We start from the raw sequence: 16,959 nt of genomic DNA on the forward strand, positions 1-16,959 counted from the left end.
CATATCTTTACATTGTATGATTTTTTTTTCATCCTTCATATTATTGAATTATAATCTAGTACAAAACCCTACAATCTATTAGCTTGGATATTCTTTTGCTATCATTTTCTCTTGATGCTCCAAATTCTTTTTCCAAGTCCTCTTGGAATATCCCGACAAAAAACTAAAAGTCATTTAGGAAGTAATCTTTGAACATCAAAAGAATAATAATAACGTAGATTTAGTAGTGGGGGCATTGTCAACTTCAACATATAAAAATACAGTGACTTCATTGATAGCTTAACTTATTTAACTCCAGCAATTATTATATATTTTTTCTTTCAACAATTATACTATTCCTGCTGAGCACGATAGCACTAGTTTTATTTGTTTCTGAGTGGAAGTGATGTGTACCAAGGTGATAATGTAAAACATAATAAGTAAATAAAACTTATGAACGTTAATATGCTATTTAATCAAGCAGACTTTTAAAAAGAAAAAAGAAACTTTAGGCAGAACGAAACAAAACAAATCAATGAGGTCATTCAAATTGAAATGAGTTATAAGGCTAACAACTCTCCGAGACTGTTTTTATTTATAGAATTTTGCTCCTTTTTTTCCCTTCCTTTTTTCTGCTTTGATATAGTAACTAATCCACTTTGATATAAGATGTGGATCAATACAAGTAAGTTGCTTCGACTGATGTGATTGTTTCCATGTCAAGATGCTTAAATGTCAAACAGATAACAATACGATTTCTTGTAATGCAATTCCAATTCTATAATCAAATTCTATCTACAGTAAGAAAAGTAAAGTATTTGGGTACACCGTTTTCTTCTTGTCCTAATCCTTGTCTGCCAAGTTGGGAAGTAGTTGATATGATTTGCGTCAAATGAAATTAGGTTTGCTACAGATCTCACAAATTCACTATCTGATTGCCATGTTAAGAGTTCAAATCTCAATTACCCGTTGATTTCTCGTCCAATTCAGTCTTTCTCATTCCACTATTAATGGGCGAAAAAATAGAGTAGCACAGAAAACAGGTTTTTAGAGACAGAATATTCCTTGTAAATTTTAACAAGGATCACATAGATTCGAAATTACTAAAACGCATTCATAGATGGCTCAGGGCAGTTGGAGAAGAAACACTATAATACACATGTTGACACCACAAATTACAAAATCAATCAAACGTTACTCACGATGCACAAGGTTCCTAACAAAACAAATGTTCATAAAAAGACAGAAAAGGACTATAGTAGCAAAAGAAAATGAAAAGAGAACGCAAAAAAATAAAAATAAAAATAAAAGAAGTAGAAGTAGAGGAATCAATGATAAGTCACTCATGACATTATCGGAGAAAAGCAGCAAAAATACAATAAAACCCTTAGAGCAACAAAAGAAGAAGCAATCAAGAGAAACATCCAATGCAATACAAAGTACAACGAGCTAAATTAGGTTTTCTTATTGCGGTTTAACTTAATCCCTTGTCCCTTTGACCCAGTATTTCTCAAAAACATCAACTAGAGATTCCAACTCCAATATTCATGTACACAACTACCTACTCTATACAAATTGCAAGTATGTTCTCCCAGATACCGCAATCTACCAATAAAAAGTCATTTCAGCATCTTTGTAAAATGGCCATCTCAAGCGCATAAAGAAATCTCAGAATACAAAGATCGAGGCAGAATAGCAAGGTAATAAGCCATTCTCAAGCGCCAACAGCTTGATTTATTACGGAAGTTTCTGCTAGGCGGAACATAGTGATCTCTTGCTGCTTGAAGTACCGACGGTCCTCTTCATCAACAAGAACAAGATTCAGATAGTATTTCACACTAAATTTGTTGTTGATATTACGATATGTTGGAGTCAGTTCATATGGACTAAGGAAGAGTCTAATGGGTATTGATTCGCCTGTCAATAGAGCACAAACATCAACAATATATTAACCAAAAGCCAATGAAGAAGATAACTGCTGGACTATTAAAGGGTGACTGAATATACCTCTGACGGGGGCACCATCCATCAACTCAAACTTGGCCAGCGTCTCCGTTTCAACATGGGTATTTGCCCCAGAACCAGTTGATTCTCGGCGTCTGATCTCAAGATCCATGTTCTTAATCTTAATTCTTACAAGAAGAAAATATATTTTTCCTATGATAACATCTTTCAGATGATACCTGGAATATTATATTGCACATCAGAAGAGGCACTTCTAATCAGTAGATACTTCCATGCGAAAAAACATTAACAAATACACAGAACATGAGCATGAGTTGTTTTCAGGATTAGAGCGAACAAACAGACACTAATGTAAATCAAAGCTGTTCCCCTCATACTAAAGCAACACATCTAAACTAGGAGTAAGTGATCTCGACAGTTACAATTGAACATTGTAATAGTTGAAAAGGTGGGGCATGAAAATCCAAAGACACAAACTACTATTACGTTTTACTCACTTGCTTTTATTGTACTCGAACTCAATATGAAGGCAATCTTCAATTCCGACTTCCATCTGCAAATTTAAACAATAGAAACAGATAAGCACCCCTAGCAGTGCAATTCTCCTCTCCGATACCTATTGCGATCCTCAGATGCGAGTGTCCTGATATCACCACCATGTCAGCCACTTTTGTTATAAGTACCATGTCCATTAGTCAGACTTTTGAGCCATTTCACTCCCAACCCAGTAAGCTGTCTAATATTGCTTTCCTTTTCATGTTTCCGTGTACAAGTTTAATGAAAATGTGGGTATATGTGAATGCAGAAAAATCTAGAAAGGAATATTACCTTAATACTATTGTTGATTGAAGGAGGTGGGCTGTAGTTGCGCACCTGATTCAAAGTCAGGCATAAACTCAGCAAGTACTCTTTCTTTAGAAGAATAAACTCAGCAAGTACTCAATATAGTAACACTCAAGATCTCCATGAAACAGGTTCAAAATTAACCAACTAGAAATGAATCTGAGATGCAGAAAGTATTATATAAATTCGGTAAAATACATAACATACCCCTGAACTATGACCAAAATCCTTGTTACACACTTTCTGGGAACGAATATTACTTTACACACCCAACCTTTCCAAAGTGTATCTAAGACACATTACTTTGCCCACGTGGACAGTGCGTGTTTTTCCCAACGAATGGGTCGCGTGAACAGAAGAATTTTGTGTCAGCTGTCAATTTTTTTTTAGTTTTTTAATATTTTAAATTGAGTCATCTTCTTCCTTTTTTAAAATTCTGCCATGGCTACTCCTTGAGCTCCACCACCCGACCTCCTCCTTCTCAAATAGACATACCACGATTTCTCATATCTCTTCTTGTTGATTAGTTTTTAGTTTTTTTTTTCAGATCTTTTGTCGAGAAATTTAGATTAGATTTCAGCAGTTAAAGCTTTTTGTAGCTCCGCCAAAAGCTTGCCTCAATCTTTTGCATAGAAGATATTTTCTTTTTTGCAGAGAAGCTTAACTTGAGCTTTACCCATGGCGAAGTCGAATTTTCCGGAAGCAAGAATTTTTCGAAATTATTTCCAACCATTAAAGCTTGATTCAATTTCAGCGGAAAAGATGGAGTTTTGGGTGTGTTTTCTGGTGATTTTTGTTAGTTAATGGTGGCTTTGTTATTAAGTAAAAGGTGGAGGAAGAGGCTATGGTGTTTGATGATGAAGAGAGGAGGAAGACAGCCATGGTAGTTTAGATGGGGAAGATGAGAGGTATAACTGTAATTTTAATTATTTTATTTTTTAAATGACACGTGTCACTGTTTGATTGGTGCGTGATATTACACATATTCTGAAAAACTGGTTAAGAAAAAAGTAGTGTGTCTTAGATACACTTTGGAAAGGTTGGGTGTGTAAAGTAATATTCGTTCCCAGAAAGTGTGTAACAGGGATTTGGGCCATAGATCAGGTGGCAACTTATGTATTTTGCCTATAAATTCCATGTCGGCCCCTTCTCCGAACTTATTCTTTCTTTTGGTGGTTCCAGCAAAATGCCCTATAGACCCTTTTTTTCTTTTCCTTTATTTTTTGGGTGAAATGCAAATTCAGAAAGCCCTAGACTCTTTTATTCAAAGTAAAGAGGCAAAGGCTGCTAACTAGATAAATCTAATTTTGAGCAACCCTAAATGAGTATTGAGGGTAGGCCATTAAGATAATGTGAATTTTTGACAAGATACGTCAAGAACACAAGATTAATGAACTTTAACAATCCAACAAATGGAACGAAGGAAAATGTATGTCATTACTCATTAGGACTTCATAAGGTACGCCGACTATTTAAAATTGGCAAAATAAGAATGAGAGAAAGAGAATTTTACCACAAAGTCTTGATATTCAACTATGCTACCAGCATAACCACGGGTGATAGTAACTTTAAGGATATACCTAAAGCCAACACAAAATTCCAGAGAATAATTGTCGTTAGTCCGGCATAAGATCTATCAAACTGCTGACAAAACTAACATTTTAGCCAGAACACATGTAACATGGACGACCAGGAACAGTAAATTACGAAAATTAATGGACATACGTACATGGACGATCAGGAACAGTAAATTAGGAAAATTAATGGACACGTACATGGACGACCATGAACAGTAAATTAGGAAAATTAATGGACACACGTACACTACACCACAGTAGAATGTGCATTCTTTGATTCAAATCTCCATGACTAATTTCTGAAATCCTCATATGTTAGTCTTATTTCCCATTCAGCTCTTCAAAACTTATGCAAACCACTTTCAAAACCTCAATTAAATTGATACAGAATGAAAGCCCATTTTTATCTTTCTGGTTCAGTAATTGGTACTTCATACTTCATATTCTTCTGGCTAATTCGAGTATTTTCAGTAAACTGCCTCACTTTCACACATTTCAGATGCTAATATGCTCGTCTTTAAAAATGGCCAGCCACACTTCCTTTTTTTTGGATAACTAGAAAATTCTCCAGGACCAGTGGCACATGGTTCAAAGCTTGGTAAATTAGTGGACCTACCCTTTAAATACCAAACTTTTGACTGCCACAGGATTCAAACATATGAATTGCGTTTAACCAACACACCACATGCTGCAATCTTACCACTAGACCTTGATTTCCATGAAAGAAAAGGGTCAGGCTGAGGGAGTATGTACATCAAGATCAATACTTAGGAATACTTATAAGCTGTGGGGAGAATTTCAGCAGAATATTGAACCAAAAGTGGGGGATGGAAAGAGAATAAAGTTTTGGGAAGATACCTGGTTGGCAATTGGGAAGTTTAAAGACAAGTTCCTATTTTGTATAGCCCAACTGTTAACAGTCTGCTTAATTGATTTGCAGGAAATGGTTGGTAGCTATCATTCAGGAGAAATTTCAATGACTGGGATGTTTCTGAAATCAGTCAACTTCTAATTTATTGGAGCATATTACTCTAGATGTTAGTAAGATGGATACTCGGATCTGCAACTTTAGCAGGAACGGAATACTTTCCTGTCAAGAGCTGCTACAGCACTATGTTGCTCGGACTCTTCGAAAATGTAGCCGGATACGTGTCGGATCCTCCAAAAGTAGTGCATTTTTGAAGGATCCAACACGGGTGCGGGTACATTTTGGAGAGTCCGCGCAACATAGCTACAACATGCTGCAAGGAAACTGTAGCAACTGGGAGGTGGACTGTCCATGAAAAATGCTATGGAAGACTAAGGCACCTTCAAAGGTTGCTAGCTTTGACTGGGTGACTGCAGACAATGCTTGTTTGACTCAAGAGCTGCTACAAAGGAGGGGCTTTCAACTGTACAGCAGATGCTTTTTTTGTGAGAAAGAACTAGTCTTCTAGTCACCTGTTTGTTTCACTGTGAAAGTACTTGGCGGATTTGGGCAATGTTCCTGAATATTTTTAGGGTTGTCACAAGATGTGAAGAGTCTTCTCCTTAGTTGGCAAGGACAGAAAGTTGGCAGCAGATCTAAGCTGATATGGAAGACTATCCCTTTATATGTCATGTAGAATATTTGGCTTGAAAGAAATAAAAGATGTTTTCAAGGAGAGAAACATGTATCTTATGTAAAATATAGTGTTTACAGGGGTATTAGTTTGGTGTAGGAACCTGGAAGTTCAGGAGGTGACGCAACTTCTTGGCTTTCATGACTCTATGAGTTTAAAGATGTAATGGAGCAGTTGTCCCATCTCAAAAAGATGTAACGAGGCAGTTGTAACATTTTTTTGCATCTTTGCAGTATCTATCACCATACAGAGAAGATAACTTTTTTGTCGCTCTAGTTTTGTATATCATTTCCATAATATTTTTGACACCGCCTTTGTTTTCCAAAGCATTGTATTGAGATCTCACTACATGTCCTTCCACGCCATTCTATCACTACTTCCGCGATGCCAGTACTATAAACTTTCAAAAGAAGCTCCACTTTACCCTAATCCCAATCTTGACTAGATCCTCTGAAAGATAAATCAGTTGAGTACAGACAGTATAAGCGTTGTAAACATCCTGGGCAGAACTTTTGTAACTTTGGCAATGGATTGGAGCAGTAGACTTTGTAGACTCCTTACTTGACTAAAAGAGTTGGTCCATGAGAACTTCTGTACACTTCTAGTACCAACTTAGTGGTGTTCTTGTCAATAACATTTTACTTCGCCTACCCAGTTTATCGTTTAAGGATGAAATCATGACTAAGGGCAACAGACACACATTGGTGGCTCAAACTAATAAGCTGGAGAAAGATTGGTGATAAAGGAGAGGCAGAAATGAGAACTTTAAGTGAAATAAAGTTCGACTATTTTTCATTTGTGTCTTCTCAGTCATTTTCAAAATCAGTTTGTATCTACTTTTACTTTAGAGGTTGTATATATTATCGCAAGTAAAAGATGGTCATCTCCTAATATTCTGATTGGTTATTGGGTCGAAACAAACTAATGAGGAATGTCCAGTTATCACCTTTAGCTTTATTTTTATTTTTTTGGGGGGGGTTTGTTTAACTGCTTCAAGAATTGCAATATAAATGGTTGACAAGTGAGGGGAAGCAATATTCTCATTATATGCTTCTATGCATCCTGTCACACATAAATAGAACAAGATTTTGTTTTTTTTGAATGAAAGAATATAACAAGCTTTTCTTCAGAAAATAATTTCATGCTTTGACATCTTATCACCTCTCAGCATTCTATGGTGAGTTCCATAATTTGATAAACAAAGCCCTCCATGATCCATAAGTACCATAACTTCTCTTGGAAATTGTAGGCAATCAGCTAGCCACCAAGGCACCAACTTGCTTTTTTTTCTTTTTTGATAACTGAAAAATCCCTGAAGGCCAATGATACACAGTTCGAAACTTGGTGAAAAATGGACCCGGCCTCTACTACCAACTTGCCTTTTGTGCACGTTATGAATTATGATTAATATACCACTAACTGTCTAATTTGTTTGATCATGTCACAGAAATCATCCAACAAGCTAGAACTCTTCTTACGTAATAATATCAAGATAGATTAATGCAACTTCACATATCAGAAAAACTCTGCAACCTGATCTGACTACAAATAAGTGTAGCTACAATTAATTAATAAGTTTCCATAAAATTTAATCTGAAATAGAACTGAGGCAAATAAACCAGGAAGCTATGATGTGCCCAACCTTGTTGGAATCATCACTAGTCTAGAATCAATCATATTGAACCGTGCGCTACTTGCGCTTAGGAATTTCCCATTTATCAGGAAAAAAAAGTCTAGATTCAATCACATACAGTACCAAATAAACCTCTATGGCAGAAACAAACAATTAAAAATCCTTTCCACCAAAAAAAAAAAAACAAAGGCAGAAACTGTATAAAAGTATCATATATATGCTGCAAGGTTCCAAAACAAAAAAAACTTACCTAAGTCGGACATTAACACCATTATACGTTTCATAGGGCATTTCAATAGTTGAAAACTCAAAAGGATATGTTTTCCTTTCATAAATTTCACCAGGAACATCCAGTTCTCGAACTGCAAAAGAGAGAAATATTAAATGCAGAAAATGAAGTAATATATAAGGAAAGACCAGCGGGAAAATGTACAAGGAAAGTTTGAGACCATAATTCGAAGTGGATGTCAAAGCAGTAGACGGAGTATTTTATGTCAAATAACTTACAACACCTAAATAGCATACACTAGACAACAGCTCAAATGGAAATGCTTTAGCTCATTGCAGTCCAACAAAGATAAGTAGAAATAACCTAACTTATAGGTTAACATGCCACAATTGGCAATTGAAGAACACCGAATATTGGGCTCTCTGACAAAAATCTGCAGCTAGATTGACAGGAAACTTGTCTCTCTGGACCATGGATAAATAAAGCAAAGTCGACGGTTCAAGCAAAAGAATGAACAGGCTGCCAGGCACAACTATAATGCCATGACGGGACAACAGAACAGTAGTAGAAGAGAAAGGGAAAGGAGAGTCTAGCAACCTCAACGAATTTCCAAGGAAAAACCATTAAACGAATTCTGCATAATGCACCTAAGAACAACAAAGGCTGTATAAAAATAACAAAAATCAATCATGATTCTCTATTCTTGACTATGAAGAATGTAAAATATTGAGAAGCTGCAAAATGTAGTATTCCGGCTAAAATTATAGTTAAATATGATAGGTTCTACAGATTATGACTCAACTTCTAAGACAAGTAAAGATCAGAACAAAATAAAAGCGTTAGACTACTCACCGAGGTCCCATGAACAGGAAGTATGAGAAACTCTCAGCAAAATCAATGTACTAGAATACCCATAGACTCTAAAAAGTTAACACAATCTAACCTGATAGTAGCTCACAAGGCAGAAGCTACAGTTAAATTTAAACAAGACAACCAACACAACATGTTTCACAGGTTCACTCAGCTAAGCAATAAATTTTCCTGTTCTGCTTCCACTTGCATCATATATGATATACTTACCAAGGGAGGTGAAGTCGTAAAAGTTTCCCCTGTCAAAGTACATTTCTGGACAAGAGAAAAAAAACAATAGCAACATGAATTAATTATCCACAGCAGGTATATCAGCCAAAAAAAAGAAGTCATAGATGTGATGTGCAATATGTAGAATGCTGCATAGCCAAATAAAGACTACAAATAAAACAATTATAACAGCAAGAAACCATACATTTACTGAACTAAAAATTTATAGCAAAGCAAACATGAACGTACAAAAGAGAAGCTGCGAGGAGGAAAGCTTGTTTTTCGTTTTGGATAAGTCAAGTAGATGTTCTAATTGTTATGCAGTTTAGCCGATAAAGACTGTATACAGAAAAATTATACCAGCAATTTAAGTGAACTATATAGTTTTTTTATTAATGCTAGTTCTTCCTTTTTTGAATGTCAGGCAGCAGGTTCCCCACACACAATGAAACATCATAACCATGAATCGAGGTGATAAGGATAAAACAAGAGGAAAAAGGCAGGCTTATTCATTGAAGTATAGGATAATTAGTATGAAGATATAAGCATACTAACTGAAAACAAAGCTTTTTTATAACCGAGAAATCCTCGAGGCCAATGGCACACAGTTCGAAACTCGGTGGATAATGGGTCCGCCCCTCTACCGTTCTCCACTTAAATGCCAGGCTTTGTTTGTGGCAGGGTTCGAACCAGTGACATGCACTTAACCCACACATCATGTGCGGTGCTCTTATCACTAGAGGGGGGGTAAAAAAAGCAGCTATTTCTGAAAATTGATAGCAAGCAGCATGCAGTCCGCGCAACTGATAAGCAGAGTTTTTTTCTCCTTTGAGAAAGAAACAGATAAGCAGAGCTTCACCGCAACCTTAGCTGAATTATCAGTTAGGAAAAGAGGTTACTTTAGTCCAACCCACTTCCCACACCTCAACGAAAGAAAAAAAAAATAGAAGCAGATCATAGAGAGCAATGGGTATATTGATACGTGGGGAGAGAGTTCAAACTGGAAAAGAACAATATAATTTTAATCTCAACATTTGCCGTCAATGCACTTGATTGAGCAGGACACGAAACTGCAAATTGTTAAAAATTGTGACCAGTTGGCAGCTCACCTATCTGGCCAAGAAGCTCAACTTTGATCCCATTATGTTCAACCTTCTTTCCTGATACTGGCTCTACAGAAATCTGAAGTCACGAGAAACTACATTCTCAAGAAAAGGTAAAGGATACCTTTCTACAAGTAACAAAATAAAAGAGAATTATAAGAATCAAAAGTATACCACATGAAAAGTACCTTGCCAGCAATGTTTTCTTGACTTTGGAAAAGTGGGACCATAACAGTTTGACCATTTTCCTTCTTCAATGGGACCTAACAGAAAATAGATAATCAAGAATAGAACGCAACAAGCAAACAGTAAACTTGTAAAGTCAAAACATCTCCAGTTTTGTTCTGACCGTTCAAATCAAAAAGATTGCACCTATTCTTTTTCTTTTCAATTTTTTTCAAGTCATATAGGTTGCATCTATTTACATGCACATTCGAGGGCATTGCATCTTGTTTCACACTACATCTGCTTTACGCTAATTAGACATATAACTGCAGCATACATCTGATCTGGAATTCAATATTCAACTTCTCCTTTTTAAAGTCTTTTTGCTAAGGCGTCCCAATAATGTAAAAGTAACATGCTTATTGTTATTACTTCCTCTATCGACCATTCTATCATATTCCTTAACTCTAGGTTACTAGATAACTTATATTGTTCACCACATAAACATGATATTATAGTTCTTATGCCACGAAGATAGAACTGCGCTTAAGGTTTGATGGTTTTTCTATATATTTAAACAGGACATGTCATGTCCTTATTTTCTGATACTACATTATCTGTCATGCAGAAATACTTCTTTTTGGGGATAGGTGAGTCATGTAGCAATACTGTACCAAAGTCGATTAAAATAAGATTTCATAGACATCTAGCAACAAGGTTGAACTTCGATCCACAATTGATGAATTTAATATCAAATAAAGAGACTAACTAGCAGTGTTTAGGTCATCAAAGGGGGGTTATTATCCCATGGAACAACAAACTGTTAGCCGAAACAAAGAAGAAACAATATATCAACTATGTTTCCCATCCAGTTTGTGAAACATATATTGAGCATTTTTTTACCTACTGGCTATCTTACACCACTGAAGACAAAATGTTTCCACCAACATGACTAAAGCTCCTGGTCAGCTAATAAAATGAAAATGACAAACAATAAGCACATCCAGGAGCAGAAATTTCTACACGCAACTGCAGATTATGGCATCAATCTCCGCCAATGGCTTCATCTTCATTGATAAGTGTTATAAACATGATAAGAGCTATAACCAAGAAACAAGACTAACACTGGTAACCTACCGGTTTCCGGGATTTCCCATCAGAAAATGTGATTGAGATGTTGCATGCTGGCTTGAACGCTCCAATTATATAATTCTGCAAGAAGGATGCCCGATCACTTCAAAGACCAGTAATCGTGGGCATATGGTTTTAAAAAGTTGGTATTTTAAGCATTAGTTTTGCATTAAGCATGCAGGAATATCAACATGTATCTATATACAGGAGGTAGCCAATAGCTGATGTTGAAATTGAAAGGCCAATTACACACTCGCACAGATAGGAAATTAGACATACATGTATGTGTGTGTGTGTGTGCGCGCGCGCGCAATCACACACACACAGAGAGCTATGTGGTAGCATAAGAAGCATATGTCCAACAACAATAAGCAATTGGTGAAACTTTACCATGTTATAAGAACTGCGTACTGGACCAACACTCTATCTTAGAAGAACCTGCATATGACACATACTTCAAGATTAGAGCTTGCAACATAGGAATAGCTACATACAGTTCATTCTAAAAAGTTACTTAGAGATGTTAACTATCAAGTTCTTTGAACACACCAACATTAACAAGGAATCCAAACGGATAGACAGATTTGCAGTTGAAGGGGTATTTTTAAATCAGATTAAAAGGTACGATATTGAAATCATTATTCAGTAATCCAAATGTATTTGTAAGACTTGAATTTACGGCTTTCTTACTGAAAATTCACAATGTAACAATTAAAGATCTCAACTTTAGGCCTTCTTTTCTCTTCTTCTTTTTTTCTTTGAGATAAATCTTCCAGGAATTAGTCAATAAGAAATAAAATCAGATTAATACTCCATAAAAAATTTGAAGTCAACATCAAATGTGAAGAAAATAAGAACACAAATAAAGTTGTGAGATCACAAACAACAGTGAGAAATCGGGATGTAGCCACCCGTTCATGCATTGGGAGCAAACGCATAGAATTAAAACCAGTTCATCAAAAGAATTGAAACACAATTCAGAAATTCGCATTCTAAACAAAAATTTCGTAGGAAAAAAGGAATTAGGGTTTTACTGATTAGATGAGGAATTAGGAAATTTGAAGAGGAAAAGAAAACGGAAGAGCATGTTAGCTTACAGCTGGATTTCGCCGAAGAAAGAGATCGTGAAAGAGCTCGCCGGGAGAGGAGCAAGTGTGCAGCGGAGGTAGCGTGGTCGATCAAGCCGAGATGGCAGATGTGTTACAAGTACCCTCAACAATGGTTTTGTTTGACTGTTGCATACGAGCAGGGTTCCTACAAAAATACAAAAGTGGAACCAAACCGAAGAAGGTGAAAAATAAAATTAAAAAAACATACCAACATAAAAAGGAAAAAAGAAATATATATATATATATATATATATATATATATATATATATATATATACACTATATATAAAAAGGAAAATGATCAAATTGCACCTTTGCTATTTGAAATTGAGTAATTATGTACTTAGACTTTTGGCTTAATGTTACCCTAGCATTAAAGAAAGGTAAGTTTCAATGTACATATTTTAGGGCAAACCATCATCTAGCATTGAGGTAAGATTACAGATGATATTTTGGAATTGTTTGCATGAATCCTATACATAATTAAACTATAAAAATTTATTAAATCAGAAATTTTGACATTTATAATTAAATTGTTGAATCTAATGGACAATGGATGATTTGCAATAGATTAATAAGACCGTTGACCTAGAAACTCTATGGATTAATGTAAAGAATTTTGTGTGGTACTGGTTAGAGGTTTTTATTTTAATAGAGAGAGTTGAGGAACACCTCACTTGATGAGCTCCCTGTCGTCCATAGTTGAAGTGGAGGGTTCAAACCCCGTCAGTAGGATATGTCGCATTTCATTCACTTCTCCTCCTTCCCTGCCCCTGATGTAAAAAATGTTCTATGGATTAATAGGAATGATCACATTTGGCTAACTTTACCAGATGTTTAATGTCGACCTAAAATTCAAGTTTGAGTAATGAGTTATTTGGATGTATTTGACATTGTTAAACCTCGTTAGTGTAGATTGTCGCTTCTTTTCTTCACTAAGTTTTGACGTCATAGTTATTTTTTTTTTAGCTTGGAGTAGAGACCTTATCCCCTTAAATGCTCATTATTAGTAAACTAAATGTTGAACGATCGTGAAATAGCATGACAGCCTTGAAAGATGTTTGGGCAACCATGTATATGTGGGAACGAGTTTGTAAGTTTAATTTTGGAATATGTTGAGTTTTTGTGATGTCCATGACGGAGAGCGGACCGATGAGTACACGTCAAGCAGGAATGGTAGGCTTCTAGGTTGGCAAGCTTTTCAAGAAGGGATGCGCATGTCATCTTAGGCGTATCCCACGTCGAAATGGGAGAGAAAGTGTAACGACCTGACCTGTCATTTTGAGTATTTTAGCCATGTTCCCTATTTGATGCTTTACATATGTGTATTTGTAATTACGTGACTTGTCGGGGTGATTGATGCATTTTCAGGAGAGTTTTGGATTGATTAGGGACACTTGGTCCCTTGGTTGGAGGCTTAGGTTATAAAAGTTGACAGTAGTTTGATTTTTGTGTATACGACTCCGGAACGGTGTTTTGATGATTCCAAGTCTTAATACACAAAATGACTTTACTCATGACCTCAAACTACCAAACTGAATGCAAATGCTAAAAAAACGACCGGTCGGATCGTTACAATTATATAAATATACATGTATTACAATGAAAAAGTTACCTTAATTGTTAAGAAATTCTTTATATGATCATACCATGCAATAATTTATTATACCTTTATTTATTTATTTTTTCTATGTCAAATTGCATGAGCTCTTTAATCTATTCCGTTGATCCATTTTCTAAAGCTAAATTTATATATTAAGAATAAAAACTGAAGCATGTCACTTTGTTATAATTAATCTACTGAAGCATGTCACTTTGTTATAATTAATCTGTATTCTTCCTTGAAAACAAAGTGTATGATAATATCTTAGTTAATTTATTCTAAGGATTTTATTGCGTCTTTAATTTCATACACACTTTAGTTATTTTTACTTCATATAGTCTGTTCTTGGATTAATTCCATTCATAAATTAGTGTCCATGTAGTTTTGGAACTCTAATATTTTTTTTGGCTATCTTCTTGTTTATTTAACCACAATAAGTTAAGAAGATTAATGGATGACACAAATTGCATATTTGATGATAGTGTGGAGGCAACTGGTTCGGTAGAACCAAAACAGAAAAAAACTAAGACAACATCAGAAGTGTGGAATTACTTCACAAAAATTGACAAAGTTGAAGATGGAATTGAAAGGGCACAATGTAATGGTTGTAAGGCAGTTTTTAAAGTTGATACAACTCCAAAAGGTAAAAACTGTGAAATATCACATATACATCATCATAAAGAGGTATGTTCCGTGCTTAAATATAATTATGTGGATCTTTTGTTCATTAATCAAGAAGGTAAAATACATTGTAGAAAGATAGATCACGAACACAACCTGAAAAGCTTGTTGAAGCTATCATTAAGCATAATTTACCGTATTCTTTTGTTGAATATGATGAAATTAGGAATTTGGTGAATTATATAAGTTCAGATATTGTGATGCCTTCTAAGAACACAAAAGTTGTATATGCGAGAAAAGTATATATTAGAGAGAAGGAGAAATTGAAAGAATACTTAACTAAAATTCCTAATAGAGTATGTTTGATTTCTGATTGTTGGACATCATCTACTTTTGACGGATATATTTATTTTGCCACTCAATTTGTTGATGAAAATTGAAGGATGAATTGTAAAATTATAAATTTTTGTTTTAATGTATCCTCCTCATAATAGAGTTGTAATGGTTGTTATTATATACGACTTCTTGAAAGAATGGAGCTTATATAAGAAGGTATTTTCAATCACTTTGGATAATACCATGGTCAATGATAGCTTGCAAAATATTTTAAAAGGGCATCTTGGTTTGCAAAACAGTTTGGTATGTGATGGTGAGTTCTTTCATGTGTGTTGTTCTGCTCAGATTTTGAATTTGATTGTTCAAGAGGGTTTAAAAGAAGCTAGTGATTACTTATTTGTGATTAGGGAAAGTGTTAAACATGTTAGAGGATCTGATGGAAGAATGTAAAAGTTTGAGAAATGTGTTAGGCAATTTGGGATTGCTAATCTTGGTCTACATTTAAATGTATCAACTAGGTAGAATTCGACATATTTGATGCTTGAAAGTGCTCTCCCATATGAAAATGAGAAGGGCAGAAAAAACATGTGAAGTCTTAGAGCCTTTTTATGAGATAATTAACTTGATTTTTGGTTCAAGTTACCCAACATCTAATTTGTATCTTATGCAAGTTTGAAGAATTGAATGCATGCTCGGGGAGAAGTTGATTAATGAAGATAAACTTATTAAGGACATAGCTTCAAAAATGCATAAAAAGTTTAAAAATACTAGAAGAAAGTGTAATACTTGCATTTAGAGTAATCCTTGATCCCCGCATGAAGTGCATTTTTTAGACTTTTGTTATTCTAAGTTGGATCTTATTTTTGCACAAGAAAAGATAGCATATGTAAATAATAAACTGTATAAGCTCTATAAACTTTATGCAAACAAGCAAAATATTACTAATGCTTCTTCTAGCACTCTAACTACATCAAGTGAAGATAGAAGTAGACTCACCAAAGGATTTAGAGTATTCAGTGTAATAATTCTCATTTTGTTGTGAATTGAATATTTTTCTAACTATATTGCCCATTTCCTCCTCCTCCTCCTCCTCTTCTTCTTCTTCTTCTTCTTCTTCTTCTTCTTCTTCTTCTTATTATTATTATTATTATTATTATTATTTATTGTTATATGTGTTGTCGTATTTTTAACTTCACATGAATTCAAAGCATTTGAGGATGATACTTCCTCTAGTGATGGAAAGTCAGAATTAGATTTTTACCTAGAGGAATCAAAGCTTAATTTTGAAAAGTTTCAAGAGATGAATGTTGTTATGTATTGGAAAGATCATTCTAGAAAATATTCCGATCTTTCAGTGATGGCGTGTGATGTACTTAATATTCCTATTACTACTGCAGCATTAGAATCAATATTTAGCATTGGTGGGCGTATTCTTACCAAGTACAGAAGTTGCATCCATCATGAAAATGTTCAAACACCTTATATGTAATAACTCGCCCAGTTGGTTAGCTTTGTAGATCCATGTTTCCCTATTTAAGACTTCTCGTATGTGCTTTTCCTATTTTATGACTTGTCGAGGCGGTTGGTTTGGTTTTGGAAAGGTTCAGGTTGAATTCAGAATACTTTGTTCTATAATAGTAGCCTAAGGTGACCAAGTTTTACTTAAGTCAACACTTTGAGTAAATAACATCAAAATCAGGATTTAAATACTCCAATAGGTTCGTATGATAATTTTGGACTTTAGCTTATGTTCGGATCAAGTTTCAGGTGGACCGAGAGCGTTTAAGTGATTATTGTTGGTAAGTGGCATTTTGAAGGTTTTAGAGTTTTTTAAGTTTGACTTAGTATGGACTTTGGTGTTATCGTATCCCGTTTGGCATTCCGAGTCTGGGAGTAGGTACCTTTTTTTATACCTGACTTGTGTGTAAAATTTGGTATCATTCTGATTTATCTAAATATGATTCGTCACGTTAGGAGTTAGTTA

At 35.0% G+C, this 16,959-nt stretch overlaps 1 protein-coding gene across 1 annotated transcript; it reads right to left on the minus strand.

Annotated features, from left to right (window-relative positions):
* Window positions 1-1,299: 1,299 nt before the first annotated feature.
* On the minus strand, window positions 1,300-12,674 carry LOC104097904 (vacuolar protein sorting-associated protein 26A). Its single transcript, XM_009604527.4, has 12 exons — window positions 12,404-12,674; window positions 11,697-11,744; window positions 11,313-11,387; window positions 10,199-10,273; window positions 10,017-10,089; window positions 8,908-8,952; window positions 7,849-7,960; window positions 4,301-4,367; window positions 2,773-2,817; window positions 2,442-2,497; window positions 1,987-2,162; window positions 1,300-1,896 (listed from the first exon to the last, which is right to left on the minus strand). The coding sequence occupies exons 2-12, from the start codon at window positions 11,697-11,699 to the stop codon at window positions 1,694-1,696; spliced, it is 930 nt and encodes a 309-aa protein (XP_009602822.1). The 5' UTR covers window positions 11,700-11,744; window positions 12,404-12,674; the 3' UTR covers window positions 1,300-1,693.
* Between the last annotated feature and the right edge of the window lie 4,285 nt (window positions 12,675-16,959).

Source organism: Nicotiana tomentosiformis, chromosome 5 (genome assembly GCF_000390325.3).
Source record: "Nicotiana tomentosiformis chromosome 5, ASM39032v3, whole genome shotgun sequence".
In the NCBI taxonomy this organism is placed as follows: domain Eukaryota; kingdom Viridiplantae; phylum Streptophyta; class Magnoliopsida; order Solanales; family Solanaceae; genus Nicotiana; species Nicotiana tomentosiformis.